Source organism: Caretta caretta, chromosome 7 (genome assembly GCF_965140235.1).
Source record: "Caretta caretta isolate rCarCar2 chromosome 7, rCarCar1.hap1, whole genome shotgun sequence".
In the NCBI taxonomy this organism is placed as follows: Eukaryota; Metazoa; Chordata; order Testudines; family Cheloniidae; genus Caretta; species Caretta caretta.
The window spans coordinates 73868565-73893507 of record NC_134212.1 but is presented as its reverse complement, the minus strand read 5'-3'; the positions used below and the strand labels follow the sequence as shown (position 1 = coordinate 73893507).

General features: G+C 43.5%; 1 protein-coding gene across 8 annotated transcripts in view; it reads right to left on the bottom strand.

Moving 5' to 3' along the window:
• GRID1 (glutamate ionotropic receptor delta type subunit 1) overlaps nt 1-17697 on the bottom strand; it is an 828929-nt gene extending 811232 nt beyond the window's left edge. For 7 of the 8 annotated variants that reach the window (XM_048856782.2, XM_048856783.2, XM_048856778.2 and 4 more), the window contains exons 1-2: nt 17322-17697; nt 14590-14745 (exon numbers count right to left, since the gene is read on the bottom strand). In XM_048856782.2, coding sequence (XP_048712739.2) covers nt 14590-14745; nt 17322-17400 — 235 coding nt within the window. In that variant the 5' untranslated portion in view covers nt 17401-17697. Of the gene's footprint in view, nt 1-14589; nt 14746-15735; nt 15946-17321 lie in introns of those variants that run through there. The other variant, XM_075130804.1, reaches the window with a different exon arrangement.
• Nucleotides 17698-24943: the final 7246 nt, after the last annotated feature.

Below are 24943 nucleotides of genomic sequence, written 5' to 3'. Positions count from 1 at the left end.
CCTGGCTTCACTGAAGACAATGGCAAAATTCCCATTGATTTTCCAGTAAGGACAGGATTTCCCCTTAGGTGTGGGCTTTGTTAGTTGGTGGCTGTGGTTTTATGTTCTATTTGCATTTGATAGTGTTTTTTAAAAGCAAGATGTAATTGTAGCCATTAGAGTACTAGAGTAGCCACTAGAGTCCCCTCTCAATTTTGTAACTCTGAACCTCTCTTATTAATAGCAGTGCTACTGTCAGCATGGGCTCTGTTTCTGGATCGAATTGTGGGGAGGTGAGCAAGAGGACTACAACATCCCGGTTAAATAATGCAGCCTTACATTATTCTTCACAGTATTTCTGTCTGCGTGCTCCAATGGCTCTGGGAGTGCCAGAGCTGAGCCAAGCCCCCACTGGCAGCAGGAATGCCATGCTGTATGTCAGCGTGTGCCAAATTGAGGCTCATTCAGGATACTGCTTGACTGAAAGCCAATTCTTGTTCTGTCTTTCCTTCCGAAAAGCACTTCCTGATAGCTCCCACAGTTGCTCCTCATCTTCTCAGCCCTTCTTTCAAAGCCAGCCAAGTAGCAATGAATTCTGAGATTGTTATTTTTGAGTGTGTTTCAGTTTGTATAATGCTGCAATCTGGACATAGGCTCCCATTCTTCACTATGATCCAGCAAGAGTGGCAGCCACAGGGGAACCACTCACCCCCAGTGCAAGTAAGGGCTGCAGCAGGACAGAGACCTTACACTAATGGGGACCAGGTATAATAGAACTCCACTCCACCATTCTTTGCTGATATACCCTCTCCTTCCCCTTACACAAGTGTTGGCTGCTGAAGGAGCTGCCTCCAGCTGAACACTAGCCAAGATTTCCTCTTGGCAGCCTGGTATACTCCCTTGGCCTTCTGGGCCACTTTAAGAATCCAGTCCTATGACTTACAGTCACCTTACTCACTATGGAATGTTGAGCAATTCATGGAATTAGCAGGCTTTATTCTGCTCTTGCTGATGTCACTAAGCTCCACCCATACCAATAAGATTATTGTTTCCATAGTAACTGAAGTACTTCAGAGAGAGAGAATGGAAGAGACTACAAAAGATTAAGCACAAGGTAAACATAAAATTTATATTGTTGTGTGATTGGAATTGGGACATACAATATGGGGAGAGACCACTCATCACCTCTGCATCTTCTTCCATGTAGCCTTCTGCACCTGAAACCCCCTTCTGACCAATACTACTATGCCTCCTCCCTCTCCTCGTGTGGACTTTAGTTACTGATGCAAACCAAGCAAAATTCTGTTTCACTTTATTTCAACCACAACAACAACAAAAACAAGCAAAATTCATCTAGTTTCTCTTTTTCCTTTGAGTTTGGGAAGGTTAATTTAAATCAAAGCAAAATTCAGGTGCGGGTGAACCCAACATGGAATGGAACTCAAGAGGTTCAAATCCACCACAATGCAAAACCACTGAGTTTTACTCAGCTCTCCCCTTACTCATGGGTAGTGCTGACATCCCAAAGGGCAATGACAATGTTGCACCTCATCATTACAGGTTCTATATATACCATGTGGTAACAAGCAGAAGATGATTATCACCTCCCAATGCACAGCCAACAGCATAAAGCCTTGGTCTTACAGATGCATTCACCTGCTGACAAAACCAATTCTCATTAACTTTACAGACATTTCCTTCCACAGAAAATCCTTGTATTTATTCACTTTCTAAATAAGAGTGAGGAAGAGGACCAACGTGATCAAGAAGATGATATTACAGACTATTTTATGAATGACGTTGCTAGCTAAAATCTCGAAGACTGAGACAGCAAGTTAAAATGCAATGAATTAAAGGACTCGACTAAGATACTGGGTGAATAACGAGAGCTGGGATCCCACTGGGTAGGGTTTTTTTGGGGAGGTGGAGGGGGCTAGAATGCAAGTTATTCCTCAGACATTATTCAGCTGAATATAAGCAGAAATCATTTCAGGCCCTCCTTCTTACTGTCCTTTTCCCCCCTATTTGAATGGTTGCTAAGGGAATGGTTCTCAGGAAGGTCAAGCAGTAGAGACCCTGCTGGGTGGTTTACTGCAGCCAAACAGCACTACTTAAATTAATACCTCTTGGTTCTTTTTACCCTTAACTGAAGATCATTAGCGCTTCAAGATCTCATTTCTTACTGCACATTTAAACTAATATTAAAAGGGGAGGGTGAGAAATAGATAGGAATCAAGAAGCCACAACAAAGTCAAATGAGAATTTCAGAGCAGAACCACGGATGTGGGGAAAGTTACCCACCAGAGAAACTAAGTAATGTTTTGATCAAGCAAACCTTGCAAGCCAACTAAAAGCATTCAAAACTCACAAACCTGAAAATAGTTTCAAGCACAGCAATCAAGTCTCCAAATTATAATTAAACACAAGCCATTAAGAACTACATAAAAGAAAACCCTCTCAACATGTTTCTCATTTTTATGTACTTACTGCCTTAAAGCTATGTAAATGAGAGAAATCTTGGCATATTAACATATCATTATAATCTGTCCCTGAAATTATTACACATCTTCATGCACTATGGAATAGATTTTCAAAATGTTGCACGCTAGTTAGCGGCCTCACTCCAATTTCTAGCGGACAAGTATCACATCACCAAATACTACTGCCACAATTGGCATTAATTGGCCCCTTTATTCTTAGTCTCAACCCCAAGAGACCAGCAGTTGAAGGGACACAGAGAATAAACTGGCTTCTGAGTTCTAGAGGTGGTTTCTATAGGTCAAGGTTGAAATGCACTGGTATTGGGAAGATTGCAGGTCCTCATGCCCTAGATGTATCCCATGATTAGTAGACTTCAGTCTCCAGGCCTGACAGTCTAGCACTTTTCAACTGCACTAAATTCTAAAAAAAATCGAAAGCATGTTATTTCTGTATATCTAAACAGAAGTTGTATGCTCAAGTGCATGAAGAGCTGCCAAACATAAAATTGGATATGTGCAAATATGTATGCATGTGTCTGTGTGAACTATGGAAAGCACGTGTGAAACTGGGATCACAAAATGTGATTTTTTAACATGACACTTCTATTTTGCTGGGGCAGATTTAGAGAAATGAAAACCTCCTCTAAGAAAAGGTAGATTTCAAGTCAGTGTACAAAATCTACTGTACAGAAGCAATGCTTCCAATCAACCATTTTAGCCTAGGTGCCTCTACGGGGTTAGATAAGAAGAGCAACCTTTAGTAGCATCAGATGCCAACATTCCACCAGGGAACAAATAAAAATACAGAAACAATTCATTTTAGAATCTCTCAGAAGAATAATTTTTAGATAAGTGTATGACAAGTTATATCTATAGCTATCGATCTATATATAGATAAAAATATCTATTTTTGCAAGAAAAACTGAGTAAAGTCCAACACAAGATTTATGTTTTACTTAGAATAGCAAAAATTACATCGTCTTACATTTCAGCCAAGAGCTTCTGCTTATCAGCTGGCCCCTAAATATTGCTTTACCTGCCTATTGAGAAGTCCTCTTTTTATATTGTCCATATCATTCACTTGAAAGTATAGAACAATGTCCTTTTTAACTGCTGCAACCTGATCTTTTTCTTGGGGAAGCAAGTAGTTATTTGTCCAAAAATGTGATCTTTGGGACGCAGAGTATCAAATTTTACTTCCATCTCTTCAGTAACCATTTTAGCCATAGGCTCACTGAACACAACATTAACTTAGAGCCACTATTGTAAGAAGAACTCATCACTATCTTTTTTGTTTATCTTTTTATGTATAACTATACTAAGCCATGGATGATTTTAATAAACATGGTAATAGCCTCTCTGTTCAAAGAGCTATAGTTTGAACTCCTATTACTCTGTCTGGACCACAGAATGATGAATCACATCAAAATATGAAACTCCATCCATTCTTTATATATTAAGATGCAATTTAAAATATCGTGCTTGAAATATAGGGTTCCTTTAATCACTTGTGGCAGTTAGAGTCTAGGAATGCAGATAAGATCAAGATATTTTTCTATTCAGTGCAAAAGAGGTTTACAATATATCTAGCATCTAAATCACTTGTATATATACACACAGTATGTACAGTGTATTGTAATAGTTAGGGAACAGGAATAGTTATTTGATTTAACAATTCTAATACCAAAGGTACACAAATACAGGGAGAAAAGATCTTTCAAACTCATTTCACATTTATAGCAGAACTCGCTAATCAACAGTAGCGACTGGGGAGACCCATCATGCATTACCAAAGTGTTCCAATAAATAAGAAAAAAAATACAATTTATTTTTAAAATAAAAAAACGTCATTGACATATGTTCATTTACATTTTTATAAACACTGCTTAAGCTTGATTTGTGATGATGCTTCACAGTACACTGGTTAATACAGTAGCATATTTTGTATAAGTAAAGAAAGTAGCATAACACCCAACTATAGCTCCCTGGTATTAAATCTTTGATGAAAAACAGGGTGAGACCATTTGGTATTCTAGGAGAACAGTGAGCCAATCCTGCAGCCACTTGGTGAATTAAATTATTTTGAAATCTATGACTGTTCCACACCTATTGGTTGCTAAATCAAGGTATTAGCAGGTTGCATATTAGCAGGGAGAAAAGAAACAAGGTCAGTCTGTAATATAGGCTATTTGTAGGTCATATGCTACCTTCATTCTGTATTGCCTTGTCTAACGTTTTCTAGGAAATCACCCAGCCTATGTCTACTCTAGCCTTTTCAGAAGCTTTTTCCACCACAGAGAGCATGGATGCAGTTCCACCTCGGCAGAAGTAATAGAGCAGTTCGGGCTCCAGGCAACTCCAGCATTCTAACCACTATGTCACTTAAACTTGTTAGCCACTGTGTCATGTAGACCTGCTCTAAGAAGCCCAGGGCAGTCACAGTCTTGGCAAACCAGCTGTGCCAAATTGGCTACTAACATTTAGCAAGAGTAGCTAACAGTGTAACAGAGAGAAACAAGCCCACTGTAAACAAGGACCATTGTTATACTGCCATTCATGGAGCTCCACCATGATAGTAACAGTGGGAGTTTTAGAATAGATGCAGTACTGCCATTTTTTTTACTATTTAGGAAGTTTTAGCAAGTTTACCTATCCTTCCCATGTAAATATCAGAAACAAAACAATCATTACAACAGTTAGCTTTTGTTTAAAGAGACATTTTACAGGAATATGGACAACAGATCTTTCTATTTAACAGGGTGTCACCATATTACAGAGTGAGCATCATCACAACACGGATGTCATTTCTAATGATTTTATTAAACTCAGTGAAATCTCTACATACACATATTTAACAGAGCAGGCATGTCTATCAAATGTTAATATTAAAAACATTGGACAGGTGTGCAATGTTTTTTACAGGTGAATGTATTTTGTCTGAGTACTGAATAAAACAGGGGTGGGCAAACTTTTTGGCCCGAGGGCCACATCGGGGTTGCAAAACTGTATGTAGGGCCGGTTAGGGAAGGCTGTGCCTGCCCAAACAGCCTGGCCCCCACCCCCTATCCGCCCCCTCCCACTTCCCGCCCCCTGACTGCCCCCCTGACCCATCCAACCCCCCCCCCCCCCCCCGCACCGCTCCTTGTCCCCTAACTGCCCCCCCGGGATCCCATCCCCTATCCAACCCCCACTGCTCCCTGCCCCCTGACTACCTCGACCCCTATCCACACCCCTCCCCCTGACAGGCCCCCCAGGATTCCCATGCCTATCCAACTGCCCCCTACTCCCCGTCCCCTGAACCCCCCTGCCAGAAACTCAGCCCCATCCAACCGCACCCTGCTCCCTGTCCCCTGACTGCCCCACAGGACCCCCTGCTCCTTATCCAACCCCCCTGCTCCCCGCCGCCTTACCATGCCGCTCAGAGCAGCAGGAGCTTGCAGCCCCACCGCCTGGCCAGAGCCAGCCACACCACCACACTGCCTGGCAGGAGTAGCGGGGCCAGAGTGCTGGTGGGGCAGCGACCTGAGGCTGCAGGGGAGGGGGGACAGCAGGGGAGGGGCCGGGGCTAGCTGGCTGGGAGCTCAAGGGCTGGGCAGGACAGGCCCGCAGGCTGGATGTGGCCTGCGGGCCGTAGTTGCCCACCTCTAGAATAAAATGTAACCAAATATCTAGGTATCTATCTGTCCTCTTTCCACTTTGCTGGGTATATAATTGGTGTGTTGATTTTTCCATAACCACAACCTCCCACAGTTTTCCTCCATGGTTGGCCTATTTTTGTTTGTTTCCAGTGAGAGGTTACCAATGGCCAAGCAGGTACTAGATGATGAGAGATTAATTCTTCGTTTCCTGCTGGTCCTCTTTTCTGGATCAAACCCCATTCCTCTTGGGTAACTTACCTATTCACATCCTTTTCCCAGGGTGTCATATATGGACAGGCTTTTGTTAGGAAAGCTGTCTGCAAAGTTTGATATGAATTAGTTCTAATTTTTGTTTCCCAACTGACCAGATTCCATTACACCTAGTAAAGTTAGAGTTCTGTACAAAACCAGTATTCTAGAAAGTTGAGAAACATAACCCCTGACCTGAGAGTACTAGTACCAGGGAGAGTGGGCAGTCCAAGTGCATTTTGATCTCTAAATAAGTTAGAAAAGTTTCTTTACTGGATTGTGAGCACAGGCATTTTTAACCACACCCGAAACAAAGTTAGGCAAAATAGTGGTGAAAGTGCCTGAGTTGCCACTCCCAGTAGCACTGGTACAGCAGCACCAGCAGTAGCGCAAAGCAGGGAAATTTCCCAAACCTGTTAAGTAGGAACAGCCGAAGCATGAAACCCCATGGATGTCATGTGTTGGAGGCAGCATAGAACTTAGAAATTCACTACATATTTTCCTGATCTGCATATTCGTGAATGCATTACATTACACATGGTACAGAGCCAGAACCATGTGGCTGCTTTTGAAGGATATGGTTTGAGAGGGAAGGAAATTCATCCCAGGGCTGTATGCTCTCTACAAAAACAAAAATAAAAATATTTGGGGTATCTTTTCAAAATGGTAGCCTCCCAGGTGCAAGATATCTTCACATTTTTGCACCTACAATTGAACAGTGAGTAGCTATGCCTCAAAATACCCAGCTGTAATTAGAGGTATGTGTACTTGGATTTGTTGCTTGCAATTCATAGGCTGCATTCATCATAAGCCTAACTGAATCTGCCCCCCTTTATGAAATACTGGCATATTTGTTTCAAACTGAAGGAAACACAGGGTCCTTGCCACTAACATAACGTAACAAACATGCACATGCGGGGAGAGATGGAGATTTCAAAATGTTGTTTTCTTTAATTTTGTGAAGCATTCTAGCCAAGCCATACAACTAAAGAGCATAAAAGCACAGGCAGAATGAGATGACAGTGTCACAGATGCCTTCACTGTGGCAGTCCTTAACAAGTCTCAGTTTGGTCTCGGAAGGCATGAGGAGGTAAAAATGTTAAGCACATTCACCCCACTGAGCAACAGCTTTTAACCACAGTAGACTAGTTAGAAATATGTAGTTACACAGCCAGGTCTCTAGGACTAGGGGAGCAATCCCCTGCTTACACTGTATCTGCCTGGTTTTGAGAATGCTTTGAAAGCTCAGAATGAAACTAGAAATGATGTATATAACAATATGTTCACTCTGGAGAACTCAGAGTTCAGCTGCCAAAAAGTTCTAAATAAGACAGTGTATCCCAGTGAAAACTAGAGCTGCAAGAGAATAGCAGATAAAGGAGATGCTAAATGAGAGTGAAAGACACATGAGAAACCACTAGCAAAAAAATTAAATGACAGCACATTAATAAAAACCAACCCTTTGCAAGTCTGGCAGACAAAATCTAGAATCCTTTTTTATATTTACTATTAAATATTTAACCTTAAGTACGAGGCATCATAGTATTTCTTAACCAAGCAATACATTTGCCCACCCAATGCAGCCAAATCAATACAATCTTATATTTTTTTTTAAAAAATCACTTCATATGAACAAGAATATATTAGAATTCCTGAGATCCATTATGGTTTGCAATTCTACCCTGACCCCCACCCTTCTTCTCCCCATGTTCGGGGACTAAACATCTTAAAGATATAAAATATAGTGAAACCTGTTATGTTTTCACCTCTGGGGCCATGCTTTCATCTAAAAACTAACCAAACAAATCAGAATGCCTTATCTCATGTTTACATGACACCATTTTAGCCTAGACTTATATATTGACCTGTCCTGAGCTTGCCCAAAGACTGAGGGGGACACTTTCACCATGGCTGGCAGGCATTTCTCCGTTTATTGTTTATGTGGCCATTTACACTTAAAGCTGAGCTCAACCCAAAGAGAAAGCAGTATCTGCAATTGAAAGCTGAAGACTCTATCCAGGTATAATTGCAATACAGCGTCTGTCCCCTCTATGAGTTTCTACTCAGAGTGTCACTCTAACTACCGTGAAATAAACTTGTAAGGGAGGGGGTGGGAGAGACAGACCCAGAACCTTACAGAAATTCACTAATTGCCTCCACAGTTCTATACCCTGGGTAAACAAATCCTAGAACAACAAAGATAATGCCCCTGTTTCGCTGTTTCACTTGTACATTTAGGCATATATATGCAGCTCGACTTACATCTAAACAAACAAAAATGCTCAATACCTACTGTTTCTGTAACTTGAAATGTATGTACATGGCTACGGCAGTTTGAGAACTTCCCCATGCACACATCCTTGCCAAGTCCCACATGCAAGAGACAAGGGAACAGCTTCACTCCAAGGTGCACAACATGAACACACAAATAACTCAAAAAAGTCAGCAGCTGTGAGTCACTCGTGTACAACAGCAATATGCATGGAATAAACAGGTAACTAAAATCAACCTATGGAACATCATCCTCACTCTCAACGCATGTACTGAATTCCGAAGTATTCTCGGCTTTCCAATGCTAATAGCCTTTTAGCCTCAGCAGGCATGCAAGGTTGCTCCAATTAGAAACAATTCATTTGAAAGGAACCACTGTCTATGAAAACAGAACAATTTGCAATTCTAGGAAAGGTTGTATTGGCATTTCAAAACAGTTTCAAGATTTCTGAATAACTACCTCTATCGGATCCTCTCCCCATGATGCACTGTGACAGTTAAAACGGCAAAAGGTTTTTTGGACTGTTAGCCTTTCTGCCCCAACAGTGTTTAAAAACATTTAGATCTCCTGATGAACTATTTTATACACACAGAGATACACACATACTTTTTTTTTTTAAACCTTAAACAGCCGTATTTTTAAGACAGGCTAGAAACTGATTTACAGTTGTCTTTTGGACTCCACTGTGAAACATACACTCACTTTTCCTCAACAAGATCACTCCAGCAGCAAGTACAGAAATGGCAATTTGAATTGAAAACTTTCTTTTCCAAATATTTCACAGTCTTATCTGTAAAAGAGTTCCTTATACCTTTGAGCTTTCAAACTTCTTAGCTCAGAAAAAAAAATACATCATTTTAAGGAATTGCTCAGGTTACTGATAAAAACATTATTTGCACTAGTTCACAGCTCAGCACTTTTACAGATGTTGGGTTAACACTTGGCACACAGCTTCTTTACAATGAAGAGAACAAAAGGGATCAACAATTAAATTAACATTGCACCATGTAATATTGTGCAGAAAGGCTGCTGCTGATTTCTATAGAACAGCCAAACCAGAGTAACCATTCTAAGGTTTTGATTTTTTGCCAGCTATTTACAATGAACATGTTTTTTTCTCTCAATTAACACTAATTGTCATAGGCATAAAGACCATACTCCAGAAAGTGTCATTCCAGTACATGAGCACAAATATAAAATCAAGTCCTATTTTATATATACATGAAAGACACCAGATTTCACTGTTATGTCATACTTCTCCGCTGCCCACATTTGATTGTTTCATCCACTTGTTGCATCTTGTTATAAAACTAGATTGCGAGTTCTGTGGAGCAGGGACTGTCTCTTTACTGCTTGTTTGCACAACCCTTAGCACAATGAGGCCTTGACCATTGGCAACTAGGCACAACTGTAATACAAATTATTACTGAGTCATAAGAGGAAGTTTTCCCCACAAGATGCAAGCTGAACTACTTAGGGTCATGTTTTAGAACTAGGCTCCATGTTAACTGCTATGCTCAAGCATCTATAAACCCATTAGCATGGAATTCCACCTAAACAGAGAGAGAGAGAGACACACACACACACAAATACTCAGCTCTCATTTACCTATTGCAGTTACCGGGCATTCACCATCACTGTATTCTGTTGAGCAAAAGTCCCTATAGCTTTTTCCAATGTCTAAGGTATATCTGTATATCTCCTAGTGTTGAAAATGGCTTGGTTTTGAAAAATAAAATACTTTAAGTAGGCCATTACTCCTAGAAGTGAACTGATCCTATCGAAAAAATACTGCTGCTTTTCAAATTTTTTTCCTACCCCTGCAAAAAAATCTTATACTAAATACCAACCCAAGTGCATTGAAAAAATATTATCAGTAATTAAATTCTTGTTACAGTGTAATAAACCTTGTCACATGGAGTGTTTACTTTTCATAATATTACCTTAGTACCACTGAAATGAAGTGCCTGCTTGCACCATTGATTTAAGTAGGAATAATTCACAGTGTTACTGGGTAATGCTGTTTATAAAGGTACTTGAAACAAAAAATAATATTGTGTGCCTTGTTTGATTCTGTGAGCTACTCTGGCCGTAGTATCACACTGGACTATTTCTACTCCAAAGCGTCCCATTACAATGAGACTAACGTTTACAACACCGATTTCCATGGGACCGCTTAGAAAGACATTACACAGGAAGAATAATGTGGGTGTCAGTGCATTTTATATAGTAATAGCAACATTATGTGAGCAGTTAGAGCAGCTGATTTGCCCCAGGTTATTTTGACTACTGTAAGCAAAGTCCTAGTGAAATGAGTAGGGCATCTGCATAACTGATTACAACAAAACTTTGAATAGTAAGAATGACACCATGTAATTTTGTGCAGAAAGATACTGCACAGTACAAATAGCATGGTTACTAGTGCATCCCATGCATCATTCTGTCAGCATATTGAATAACAGTTGCAAATGAAAGAAATTCAAACCCCAAAAAGGGGGGGAGGGTCTGACTTGAACCAATAAAGCTGCCACTCTGTTTTTTACTCATCCATTGTGGCAAGATACAATCATTTTGAGGTCCCAGAGAGAAGAGGACGACATAAGCCTTAACAGCTAGGTGAAAAAGGGTGATTTTTCAATGTAATTGTAACGTTTATTCCATATTTCCTCTGGTCTCCAGTGTGTGATCAGAACTGCAGGAAATTATTCTAAATTTAGGTGCCCACTGCCCATCAGTGGGCATCTCCAAGAAAATCTGGGTCCTACACTTTTTCAGGCACTGAAGATATGCTGTGGTGCCTAATGATATGTACCAAATAGATTAAAGTCTGACCAGAATCCTTCCTGTGGTTTCAACACAGTTTTCACAGTGAATTATTACTTTGGAAATATTCTTTCCTGGAGGTACTGCTATTCCTGCAGGATTAAAAGGGAAAAAAAGAAAACTACCAAGTCAAGAAGTATTCTCTAGTTTGGTCAAGTTCCTCAGAACAATCTGAGCCATTGGACTTGCTGTCCACAAGACTGTCAGCTTATATCCCAATGTGATCAAAGTAGTTTAAAGCTTTTACTTTTGAGAAGAGGAGACACTGTTGGAAGCACTTGTTCAGCCAGCCAACTACTGTCATTTCCATGAATATGAATAAACTTCAATATAGGACATTGACATTTTGAAAATGTAGGAAGAGCTGATCCTTCAGTTAGTCTTTGACAATAATAAACCCTTCTATTCCATAGTTTGTGACTATGTATTTTCCCCCAGTCACAAGCACCTTTCTTGCCCCATTTTCAAGAATGTCAGGCCTGATCCAAAGCCTACTGAATGAACGTCATCTATGTCAATGGGCTTTGGATCAGTTCCCCAAACAGGTTTATTTTGTTGTTGTCTTGGATTTATGTGACAGCAAAGAAGCAGGCATGGTGGCAAAAAGATGTCAGAAGGAATTGTTTGGGGTTTATGAAAATGAATATTTGATGCAATTTTGTAACCATAATTTGCATGTACACAAGTTACACATAAATACATATGTATGAATGCAAATTTTCACAGAGGAAAAGATTATTTTCCCTGTTCTGTAATATTAAGGGTAAGACTAGTGATGAATCATTTTTTAAAATATTGTTGGGGTATATAAATAGCTCTCTTTTCTAGAATAATTATTACTCAAAAACCCTGCTGCTGAAATAACCCAGGCAATAATCAACCTTGGCTTCTTCATCAAACCCCAATAACATCTTTTTAAAGTCTTATTTGTAAAGGCAAGCTGATTAATCTCAAACATTTTCCTTTGCAATAAAAGCTAATTGAAATGATTTACCGATGTAACTACTTGTCAGATCTTATAAACGCTAGGAAAATGCTCAGCCAGTTACTTAGCTACCCCATTTAATCCACACCTAAAACCTCAGTGGAATCAAAGACTGTGAAATAAAACAGCTGTTTTTCAAACCACTTTCCCAGTTTTCTCCCTACTTTCAAAACTTCCTTCTCCATTCATCCACACAATAGGGGGTTAACATGATAATAAAGTATTAAACACAACAGCAAAGTACAAGGACAGCATCCTCGCCATTCTGAATAGACTTCTCACCCAGTCCTTATTTTAGTCTAGCTGTATTTGATCCTATCTGTGACTGGTAAAATCTAAACATATGTAAATCAAACTATCCCTCACTCTGTGAATCAAAACTCGCTTTCGGGGGGGGGGGGGGGGTAGAGAAGCCTGAAGCCTCTGCCTGGGGGTGGGGGGGAGAGCCTAAGCCCCTTTTAAAGTGGGGGCTTCAAGGCCCCTGCCATTGCACAACTTCTCACATTTATTGCAGTCCCCGCACATTGCAGCACTAAGCCTCTTTATTGATGGATGTTTAATATTTCCTTCCATTTTCAGCCCTCTCTCTCCCAGCAACAAGTTAGGACAGACCTTAGAGATGGCACAAGGTGGCTACGGGCCAGCCTAAACGTTTGGGCACCAATAACGTGTTTTGGTTTAAAGAAAAGGAGGACTTGTGGCACCTTAGAGACTAACCAATTTATTTGAGCATAAGCTTTGGTGTAGCTCAGGAAAGCTCATGCTCAAATAAATTGGTTAGTCTCTAAAGTGCCACAAGTCCTCCTTTTCTTTTTGCGAATACAGACTAACACGGCAGTTACTCTGAAACCTGTGTTTTGGTTTCTTACCAAAGACTGCTCAGACTGTGTCTCACCATTCACATTCTTTGAAGCAATCTTTTGAGTTACTAGACCTCACGCACACACAAGCACCCCTGCTCTGCGCCAGTCCAAGGCGGTCTGCGGGCACGGGGAGTTCAAGTCAGGAGACAAACAAAACGAGAATGCAAAACTAGCCCAACCCACACTCACTCTGAATCCTGCGGGGACATCGCACAGTAACTACCAGGGCCCTTTAATTCCCATAGAAAGGAATTGTTCCCTTACACACTTGCAGGCTCCACTTCCGACCATTCTCTCATCGGTGGCTTAGACTTCCCTGTATCGCACTGAACTGCCTTTACATCACAGAGTTATGGGAGGGTAGTTTGGCCCCTCGCTCTCCCCCTCCCCCCCCAATAAATAACATCCGAAGCACCTGCCAGTGAGCGGGGCTTTCAGGTGCCCTTCGCTCTGGCACCTGTTGCAACTCCAAGCCCCGTGCTCACATTCTCCCTTCCCCAAGGAAGGGCTCCTCAGCCGGATCGCCCTTCCCCAGAGCGCAGGTTGCGAGGCCGAGAGAGGTCGCCTCTGTGCAGCGCCTGAGCTGCCTTCCTTCCCCCAGCACACCCCACAACGCCTGACATCCGCCACTGCTCTGGCCCTGCGGCCAAAGACCAGGCGCCGCCGCCCGGACCTGCCCAGCGAGACACGGGGCACCAGGCCAGATGCTCGTGTTGCGTGCACCGCCGGACACACGTGCGCTGCCCTGCCTGGCCGCTCACACGCGCTAGCGAGCGGCTGCTGCTCGGGAGGGAGTTTCACAGGAATGACAGCTCTCCGCGAGCAGCCACCACAGCGCCGGGCAGCCTCCCGCTCCGGGCTCTTTCCTTGTGAAACAGCGCCAACCTTCGGCCGCCGGAAAGTTTCCAGCCCCAGCAGAGCTGCCCGCGCCTCGGGAAGAGAAACGCCTGGGCCACAGGGCTCCCGGCGCCCGCCTCCAGCCCGATCGTGCACCCAGCGCACGGGGCTCCAGCAGCCCTGTCAAGCTTGACAGTAAAAGACAGGAGCGGGGGGGTCCTCAACTGCTCTTTGGCGCCAACACCCCTCCCCCCTTCCCGCGTATTATTAGAGGGGGAAATAACGCCCACGGGCGGGAAGGCGAGTCAGCGCGGGCATACCGCCCCTGACAACCACCTGCAACAGACGCGCGAAGCAGAACTACCGTCTCCCCCGGCCCAGCAGCCGGGGCTCTGCGAAGCCCTCGCCGCGGGTCTGAGCCGAGCCGAGCCGAGCCAAGCGGAGCCCCCGCCGGGGCGCTTACCTTCCTGCACCGCATGGAAGGGGTTGTTGGCCTCTATGAGCTTGATGGAGTACGTGATTTTCTCGCTCTGTAAAATGTCGTCATTGAGGTTCAGATCGGACACCGCCTGCTTGAAGACTTCGTCGTCCTTGGCAGCATTTCCTTCAAAAATGGCACCTGTTGGCATGACCACATCAAAATTTGATCTTTCCCAGGAGGACAGAGGGGTGGGGGACTTAATGGAGAGACGGGGAAAGTTAAGGCTCCCTAGCCTTGTTTATTTTCCCCTGCCTAAAGTTTCATTTATATACATTTATATAAATCAGCTACCTCTCTCCCCCCTGGAGTGCAGTGTTTTAACACGGCCAGTTCAGTGTGGCCCTGAGAACGTTGTTGAGCTCGGGTCCATGGGAGAATTTGAAAACAAGTTAACAGAAAACAGCTTCCTTGCTCCCAGGTTTATCGGTGACCGTACAGAAGCATTTGTTGTTCAGGCGCATTAAATCACACACACACACACACACACAAAGTCTTCATGAAGCCTTTTCTTGCCCAATAGGTTAAGTATGCTTCACCAACCATCACTTACTGGTTTTTAACCAAATCGCCTAGAAAAAAAATTGCTTTGTGAGTTTGAATGTAATAGAAAAGGAGAGGTGTTAGAAAAACAACCAACTTTTGCTCTGGGTTTTTTCTGCTGTTCGCCTGGTTTGTCATTGTTTTGGGTTTTGAATCTCTGCTGCATACACAAACACACACTGATTTAGAGTCAGCCTGTGTGTTCAGTAACCTGAAAGCTTCTAATGTCAAGCCGTGTTTATGCAGTTAAGGTGAAAACATCTGGCGAGCTGTGTTACGTAACATACTCTGACTACGGGAGCGTGTGTGTGCACTTTAGATTTACTATTTTGTTATGCAGATCAAGGATTTTTTAGGTTAAAGGATTAAAAAAAAGTCACTTCCCTCCCTGGTACAATATTGCTTATTCACACTAGTTCTGTGTCCTGAAGTCTTACAAAGATTCCCGTGTAAATTCACAAATCCAAGTTCAGGGGGCTCCTCCCCTTCAATCTTTTGAAGCCCTTATTTCGGAAGAGGCGCTAAAATATCACTAAGGCTGAAGTGTGGGGCAGGCATACGAGCCACGAATCTATAGCTGGCCTTCACCTTGTCCATTGGCAGGCAAAGAGGCAGAGAGGCTTTGTGGACGTCTGGCCGCCATCAGCTGCTGTGTCTCTGGACTCCCCGCTCTCCAGCTCCACTGATGAGAAATGGGGCGCGCTTTCCTCCTCTTCAGCAAATCGCGAAAAAAGTCAGAAATCTCCAGTTTGCATCCAAGATGAACAACGTGCTCCTGGTGCAGCTGAAATCCTGTAAGTGCGTCCAGCGCCTGAGAGGATGAGACGCAACCAGGGCTTCCCCGCCGCCCTCCCGCCTCGCCCCCTCGGAATTCGCGGGTAGCTCAGAGCTTTCCTCGCACAGCGGGCAAAGTTGACTCGGTCTCTTTTCTCGGCTAGATCCGCAATGCTGTGGGCTCTGGCCCTGGCCTCAGCCTCCTGGTTGTTTTACAGGGCTGGTGTCTGAGCATCCTCGTTCTCCCCGCCGCCACCACATCAGCTGGTTCAAAATCGGTCCCCACCCCCAGAGACATTCCCCCACATGCTCGCCCCCGCGCCCTCACGCGTGGCGCCTGGAGGGAGCAAACTTGTTACATTTCGTGTCCATCAGGGCACAGGCGCGCGCTCTGTAGCTCCGGACTGAACTCCCACCCAGCCTCTCTTGCTCCATGGCTTCTCTCTCTCCTCTCTGAGGATTTTCCTCCTCCTCCTCCTCCTCTAAAGGCGGATGGGAATCATTGCTCTTCATTTCTCCGCCACTCTCCATCTCCTCCCCTCTCATCTGCCAGAAGCCCGAGGGGTTTGTGGAGGATTTTGTCCCTCTCTTTCCCCCACCCCTATCTTTATTCGCTACCCGCCAAAAGGTGACTGCAGAGCCTTTGCCTTTTGCTGGCCAGACTTTCCCTGGACATTCCTCTACCCTGCTCCTAGAAGCCACAAAAGTTATCTGTCCAGCATGCGCCATTGCCCCAGCCTCTCCTTCTCCCTCCTCCGCCTAGCCAGGTTTCTCCTCGCTGGAGACTTCAAGCCTTGCAGCCCAAAGGTTTTAATGAGCCCTTATTCAAACCACAACAGTTGTGCGCGCACACACACACACACACACACACAAAGAGAGAGCTACTGCGCATCTAGCATCTCCTAACCCTTTCCCAGCCAACTTCTCCCTCCTGCATTCCCGTTATAGTAGCATCTGCTATGACTGGGGAAGGGGACGGTGGGGGAATTTTTGGAAAGTTTCCCCTACGGGATGGTTCCTATTCTGTCTTGCCTTGTTTACTGGGGGTGGCGGCGGACGAGAGAAAACCTCGCACGCAAACAGGTCTGAGCCCAGCATCTAGTACAACCAGAGAAACGGCAGCAGCAAACCTGCGTCCTGTCTCCAGAGAAACCCCTGCAGCGATTCAGTGCTAACGTGCTTGCAGCATCCTTGCAACCAAAAGGGACCCCAGCGTCGCTTCCTCATCTCGCTGCTAACTTTGCAATTCGGAGGATTCGGGTGGCTTTTGTGCCCCCCTCTCTGGGGAGTTAATGGGGCTCGCTCGCCCTCTGCCCGTGACATGATGGGGTTTTAAGGAGACACCATCCCTTTCTTGTATTTGTTGCTTTCTCCCCCCTTCAACCCCCCCCCCTTCTTACCAATGTGGATGATGGAGTCCGCCCGCACTGAAACGCACTGAAATATCCAGGGGAAAAGCCAGATCATCACCACTTCCATTTCCAGCCTCTCGCGGAGCACATCAGCCCGGATTTGATGGAGAGACAGAGATGGGGGAAAAGAAGAAGGGGGGAAAGGTACCCAGATTAAAAAAAAATCAAAAAATCCCAGACCCCGAAACCCCAAGGATTTTCCAAGATTGAGACGATGGAGAGAACGGGGAAGCAGGGGGACGACAGCAAGAAAAAGGTGGGGGCTAAAAATGTGTGCAGATGGATAGATCCTGGGTGTCTGCGAGGAAGCAGCAGCAGGGCAGAGACTTCAGCAGCAGCTCCTCACCACTCCGTGTGTGTCTGAGCCCCAGCGCACAGCAAACTGCGGAGGACCGCCCCCCCCCCGCACCACGTGATTGCAGAGACTCACCACTCAATATAGTCTGGGCGAAACACACAAGGAGATGGAGAGAAGAGCGTAGAGCAGGGAAACAGTGGAGCCCAGTTCCACCCAGGAGCCTAGCCAAAAACGGGGGCTGGAGGGGGTGGCACGAGGAGATGGGGAGAGAAGAGCGAGGATGGCACAGGACGGGAGAAAAGGTCTGTGGCGACAGGGGGGGCTAAGGAGGCTTTCAACAGGAAGGGGAGTTTGAGATATGAGAGGAAGATCTCTGCCAATCAGTGAAACTGACTACAATCTGACCGGCAGAGAGCAGAGTGGGACGAAGAGGCGCTCTGACACAAAGGGGGGAATCTTAGCTGATCCCAGCAGCTCCACGGTTGCCATCACTTGCGGGGAACAGCTTCCCCCCCACAGGCTAGTGCGGATTCTATGGAGATGCCCGTATCCAGCAGCTGCCCAGGCTTGCTTTACTCCCAGCAGACGCTATCCACTCGTGCTCCTCCATTCAATCCAGCTTTCCCAGTGCTGAAGAGGATGCTGGCTCTAGTCTTCCCCCAGGACTCTTGTGTCCCCCTCTCCCCCGCAGCACTGTGGAGGGGACCGAAGTTCAGAGCGCCGTTAACGAAGATTTGGGAGCCTCCATAGAGGGAGTTTAATTCCTTGAACTACCTGGAAATCTTACCGACCTTTTCCCTGGCCAGTCTGGAAACTTAGCCTCTGAATCTCAGCCCTGCTGCTTTATTTGGTTTCGGCATTTGCCCCCACCCACCCTCTCGCAAGGGAAGCGCTGGCTAAAAGTTTGACGCTGGAGTGATCTGCTGCATTAAAAATTGGGGGGTTCTGCTTCACCTCAAAGGGGGGGGGACTTATTCATCAATGACGTCATTAGTGTCAAAAATAAACAGCCCAGGGGGAAGGGCAAGGGTGAATGGAAGCCGCAGATTTAGAAAATCTTAACACTTGGTTCCAGGTTTTTAAACTTCAGTGACAAAATGTATCGTGTTGCAAAGTAAAAAGGAACAAGAACGCGCGTGGCTGGTGTAATAAAGATGCTGCTGAGGAGGTTATGAAATTCCAAGGTTCCTGTTCCAATCTCAAGTCCAGGATTTTATTTTCCGTTGACGATCGAAGTGAAAACGTGATATTTACCCCCACCCTGGGAAAGTGGCACCACAAAGCTGTCCTCTCTCTCGCTTTAAGCTTTCAATGAAATCTAATTCCTAAATTGGACATGCTCAGAAGACTAATTCATCCCCTAAAACAAATGCATCAGTGATTGCAGGCATCAAACGTGATAAGAGTTTAAATATGACAAGGATCCCGGGGAAACAAATTCATTCAGGAGCCTGAAACGTAATTAAAACTACTGCCAGGAAAATGAGTTGAGAGCAGGATGTTACTAAGATGATTAAATCGCTCTGGGGCTGAAGCCTAGACTGCTTTAGCAATGGATACATGTAATGGCAGTGTTTGGACATTTTGAGGCGGGACCAAGGATGGTCAGTCATCCTGCAAGTGCAGAGACTAGGAGTAAAGCGTTAAAGTTAGATCTTTCTTCCACTGAAGTCAATGACACTTCACTGGGAGCAGGATCTGGTCTCTGCTTGTTTGCTATCATGGAATCTGTCTACAGCCTACCTAAAATAGGGGCTTTTCTACATAATATTTGGGTGGTCCATTTCCCCCATCCTTTATTGCACCAGTAATTTCAAATCAATGGAGCATACATTTTATAACCAACACCTTGTTCAGTGTAGAGAGCATTCTTCATGAAGAGCGTAGTACCATGAAAACGCTTGACACAAAGGGGTAGCAAAAACAGGTAAGCTTTACTGTCCTGGATGAGGGAGGAAAAACGAATGGATGGAGTAGAGTAAAGGAAAAGGAAGATGAAATTGAAATGGTGCCAGGGAGGATCCCTGTTCATTGATCTGTGTCAGCTTGCTATTGAGTTTGTTATAGTCACAGCTTTTGATCAGGAAGAGGCAGGGGGTAAATGAAACAAGTTACACTTTTTAAAATAAATCACATTCTATCTTACAGTGTTTTGGTTTTACACATGCAATTTCCCATTGATCAGTGCAAAATGATTAAATACCATACTCAGTAATCCATGGAATAAAAACATTTAATCCAGATCATTGGCTTCTAGGACAAAGATCAATAGAAACTTTCCTTATCTGACTACTTTAGCAAGTAAAAATTCATTCTAATTTACATTTGTTTCAAATCAATATGCACTTACTGACCGATACTGTGAAGAAGGGCACAGAGCTATTCTTCTGGTCACTTATGAAATTAAACACCGATATTCACTGCAGTCATGTGTACTACACTGTAGTATGTGTACGGGATTTATGGGAAGAAAATAATTCCATCTTATAACCTCTTTGCCTTAGTCCCTCTATCTGGAAAATGGGGTTAACAACATAGCATTGTGTGGGAGGTAGTTCACTCAAGTTTGTAAAGTGCCATGGGATCCTCAGACAGAAGGCCCTATAGAATTACAAATGTCATCCTATCTATTTATGAAGGCATCCCAACACCATTCATTTAGACTTCAAGCTGTTTGGAGCAGGTTTGTCTCCTATTGTGTGTTTGCACAGTAGGTCCCTGACCTCAGTTGGGGTCTCTAGGCACTACTGTAATAAGTAAATAATAAAACAGTAATGCATAACTTTGCAACTATAACTAATGAAGAATCCACCAGCCAAATAAATTAGAAGGGAAATCAAAGTGCAAGCTACTTCATCCACATAAAGGATTGATTCCCAACAGGGAAGAGTAGGGAAAGAAAAGAAGGGAGCTCAAACTATACAAAAATAGGCCAACTGAAGAGATACCAATATGAATGTACTTTTGTCTCTGCTAACTGACAATGTGAAAGAAAGACAAATAACTTCCATAAAAAAGAGCTTTACAATTTAAGTAAATGTACAACCTCAGCTAATAAAGGAAACCAGAACTCAAACTGAAATTGTGCTCAGACTGCTAATTGTGGCCCCAGGCCAGCACCTGTATTTCAGTGCCCCAGTCTTCCCTTTGAAAACTGGTCAGCCTACAAGGAGAGGGCAGAGGGAAATAAGAAGAGGCAAATCCTGCAGCCACATCACTTGCAGTCAATAGGACTCTGCATGGGTGCCGGGGCCTACCCTCACAGAGCTCAATGCAGGTTTGGGGTCTGTATGTAGACTCATTCAGTCTTCCCAAAGCCCTCCAAAGCTACCCATGAAAGAGGAGAAGCATGAATGTTTGGTCCAATCCTGCTAGCCCATCACATGCAGGAGCATGATTGATTTAATAGGACTTCTGCACTATTGGAGGACTTGTAAGATCAACACCTTAATGTTGGATTTTTTTTTTTCTCGCTTTAAGTCAAACACTTACGATTATTGACCAACCGCTTGTATTTAACTTCTGTTTGGATGGCTTTGCTTTCACAATGCTCTTTACAAAGGGAAACAAAATAGGATTAGAATTATGTACATCAGAATTTGAATTCTTTAAGCACCATATAAATGGAAGGTCATTTCAGTTCCTCCATTCATCATCTGATCAGAAGAGCACTCGCATTTTGCTACGGCTATCCATAGTTCAGACACAGCACTATGTACTAAAAAGCGAATCCATTTGCAGGCATTTTGCATAGTAAGAATATTATGACTCACCATAATATTCCATCATCATTGTGTAGGGGCTGAGCCATTACATGAGACACCACAGAATTTTCTGTGTCAGTGGAAGATTAACGTATCATTAGAAATAGGTAATGTAGCTACTGCACTATTCAAAGTTCAATACGCTGGCAACAGAGGTGAGGCTGAGTGCCATTATAAAGTTCACCTGCCTCTGCAAACCACCTTGGTGATTTTAAGCTAACCCATCATAAGATATTGCTGTACATAGTTCTGTTGTCAGAATGAATGTGAAATGAAATGTATGCTGATGGGCTAGCCTACTCTACAGGCACAGTTTGAATGAAGCTCTGCAAAATTCATTGAAGTAGAATTCTTGAACGTCTCAGAAAGGTGAACTGAAAGGCTTACCAGCCGCAGAGGTCTAGACTTCAGAACTCTCTCTCCCTCTCTCCTGCCACAGCAAATGCCATCACTGGACTTTACAGCTAGTTCCAACAGTGCTGCCAAACCTGCAACTGCCCAAGGTGCCTATATCATGGGGGACCCACCGATCTCAGCATGATGAAAATGCTCCACAGTGTGCACAAAGCTGTTGATAAAAGAGAGCTCTGCAACAGGGGCCCTTGCTAAAAAAGGCAGCTAACACCTAAAAGTAAATGGTGTGGCTGCAACTTCCAACTTTTCTTCCTCCTCCCCCTACCTTCCATCCTCCCCTTGTGGCTAAACCATATTTTCCCAAGTGAAAATGGGGATGCTGTTCAATGTGGGGTGTTTGGGAGGAAATTATGAAAGTTGATTGGGAAGTGGGGGGAAGGGGAGAGAGATGCACCAACTCTCCCCTCTCTGACTACCCTCCCCTTTGCAGAATGAATAACTGCAACACTTTAAAATAAAAGGCAGGGGTGGGAGAATACACGATTGATCCCCCTCTTGTTCCTTCACAGCTCTGTCCCAGTCCTCACTTTTTCTCACCCTTCCCCTGCCACCATTCAATCTAGTGCTTATCCTCCTAACTCCCCCTGTTGTCTTCCACCCACAAGTTACCTCTGATTCCTGCATCCCACCAATTCCCCCACATTCACTCGACTTTATTCACCAATTTGCTTGTTCTTCCATTGATCCACACACTCAACCCTATTGTTCATGATCAGTGAAATTAATGCGCTTCCCCAGCTGTCATCGGGGTGCTTCTGGCCAACAGAGCATTTGCCAGCTCTAGTACAGATACTGGGCAGAGGTAGGGAGGGGCTGCTCAGTCCCCTCATTGTCTGTTGAGCTCTCACTTAGCTGGGGAGACTGGCGAGGCATCATCTTCCCCAGTGACATGCCCTGGCAATCCCACTCCAACATATGGAAGGGGGCAGAGTCAGGAATTCTAGCTGAAGGAAAACGGCAGCTCAGCTGTAGAGTAGCCCCAAAGCTATTGGGGGGAGGTGGGAGTTAGCGGGAGTGGCTGTCCTTTGGGATTTCCTCCCACAGTGGAGGCACAGACCATGGCTAGGCTATGGAGCTGTCACTGGGAACTCAGGATCTGACCCATAAAAAGTTTATATTTTTTATCCCACTCTGCCCCATCAAAAGAGATAGGAATTGCTACTACTAGCTCCTCTTGAGTTTCCTATAATGTGAAGCAAGTATCCCAGCATATTAGCTGTTTGTTCTAGGGAGTATAAATCCTCCTAGATCTGTGCTAATTAAAAAAAAAAGAAATCAAGATTATTTTGTTTACTGCATTTTAATTTATTTTTGCAAACAACAGAAAGTAGGTTTTTTTTAACTATTTCGCAAATTAGAATTTTATTGTGTTTTCCAGTAAAAGCTTTATTCCTAGGTGGGAACAGTACTGCAGAAACCAAATCCCATTATATAGCCTCAAGTTTGATGGACAGGATTCCTGGAATTTTTTTAGATCCACCTCCCCCTTTCCCGATTTCCCCGATTTTAAATTGCTTTGTTGCAGCTTCCTTTATTTTGGTGAACCCCACTTTTCTTTTTCCAAGGTTGTTCATGTAGTGAGATAAATCTTGCAGGAGGAATAATGGACTGGATTTTCTCTGTGAGGAAGGGCTTCTGAATCAGATTTTTCATACAATGCTTGATGTTCTTGATTAAATTTGTTGTGTGTGTACTAACCAAATGAAAGTTTGCTACAGCTGCTATGATGCTCAAGATGATGTCTTTTAACATGATAGCAGTTTGCCTACCTTATTTCCAGATTTCTAACTGGTTTGATTCAACAGAATGCACACTTGCCTTTAGCATGTATTTGATTTAATTCACATTATGTTTGGTTAATTCCATCAGTTCAATATTTGTTAACTCAGGCTTGGAAGTATTTTTTGTTCTCCCCCACCTCAAGCTGTGCCACTTGATGCCCTATTTTTTATTTATTTATGTTTTTGAAGCAGACTTTTTTGCAACAGGCCCTCTCATGTAGGCTTTTCCAGCCTCCCACATTTTTCTAGGAGCATAAATAGATGCTTAATTTAGTCCAGGGAGAAATATGGCTTTATGTGGTATATTTAATCTCCATCTAGGCATTTGTGTTTTAGAAACACTTAGGTTCAGAAGAAACTCAAAAGGAGCATGGTTATTCACAACTGTTTCCTATCTAATCTATCTATCTATGGTGTTTTGCAGAGCTTTCAACAAAATACATTTGATAGCCTTTATTTAATTGTCATTAAATAATCAAAATTGACAGTATGTTTTATGTAGAGCTACAGCAAGTATAGCCCTTATCTGCAGACTTATGCCTGCCAGGCCCTAAATTACAACCCTGATATTGCTGTCTTTTTAGCTCGTATAGTACCATTAATGGCACTGGGTGTTGATCTGTCCAGAAGGTTAAAGGTCAACCATATATTAACATAGTAGGGGTTATCCTTGTTTTTCATGTGGACAGGTGGCCAAAGAATCATCTGTCATTTCCTTAGGCACATTAATATTACTTATAACTGCTGGATAGAGCTTCTGCTTTCACTATCAGCATATTGATCTTTATTGTTTTGTTTGGACAGAGAACCTACATGGCATGTTTCTGGTCTCTGATTAGAAAATCCTTAAAATCAATTTTCTACTGCAAATATCTATTTTTGAATACCTGGGTTTTGAACTGTTATGCGGGTAGGGGTGGTGGGAAGAGTGTGGTGGGAGAAGGGTACAGTTGCCATTTTTAATCCAGAGAAATACATGAGGATCAAAAACTAAATAATGGAAGTATTTTAATTTTATATTAAAATGTTTTCTGAATTAATCCCATGGTACTCAAAATTTTGAAAAGGAAGAAATATATATAATTCCTCTGTTTCCCCCCTCCCCAAGATATTCAGAATTTTATCAAGGGGAACTATCATGCACAACCATTCAGAAGTGCTGAAATATCTGCTCTCATCTGTCATACTAATCACACCATCTAGTATTTAAAAGTGTTAAAACCTTTTTTAAAAAAAACAATATAGGTGCCTCAAGCTATGTAACTAACTCCATATTTAAGGGCTGAAGAACTTGATCCAAATCCCATTCAAGTTAATAGACAGACTCTCACTGCTTTCAATGGGTTTTGGATT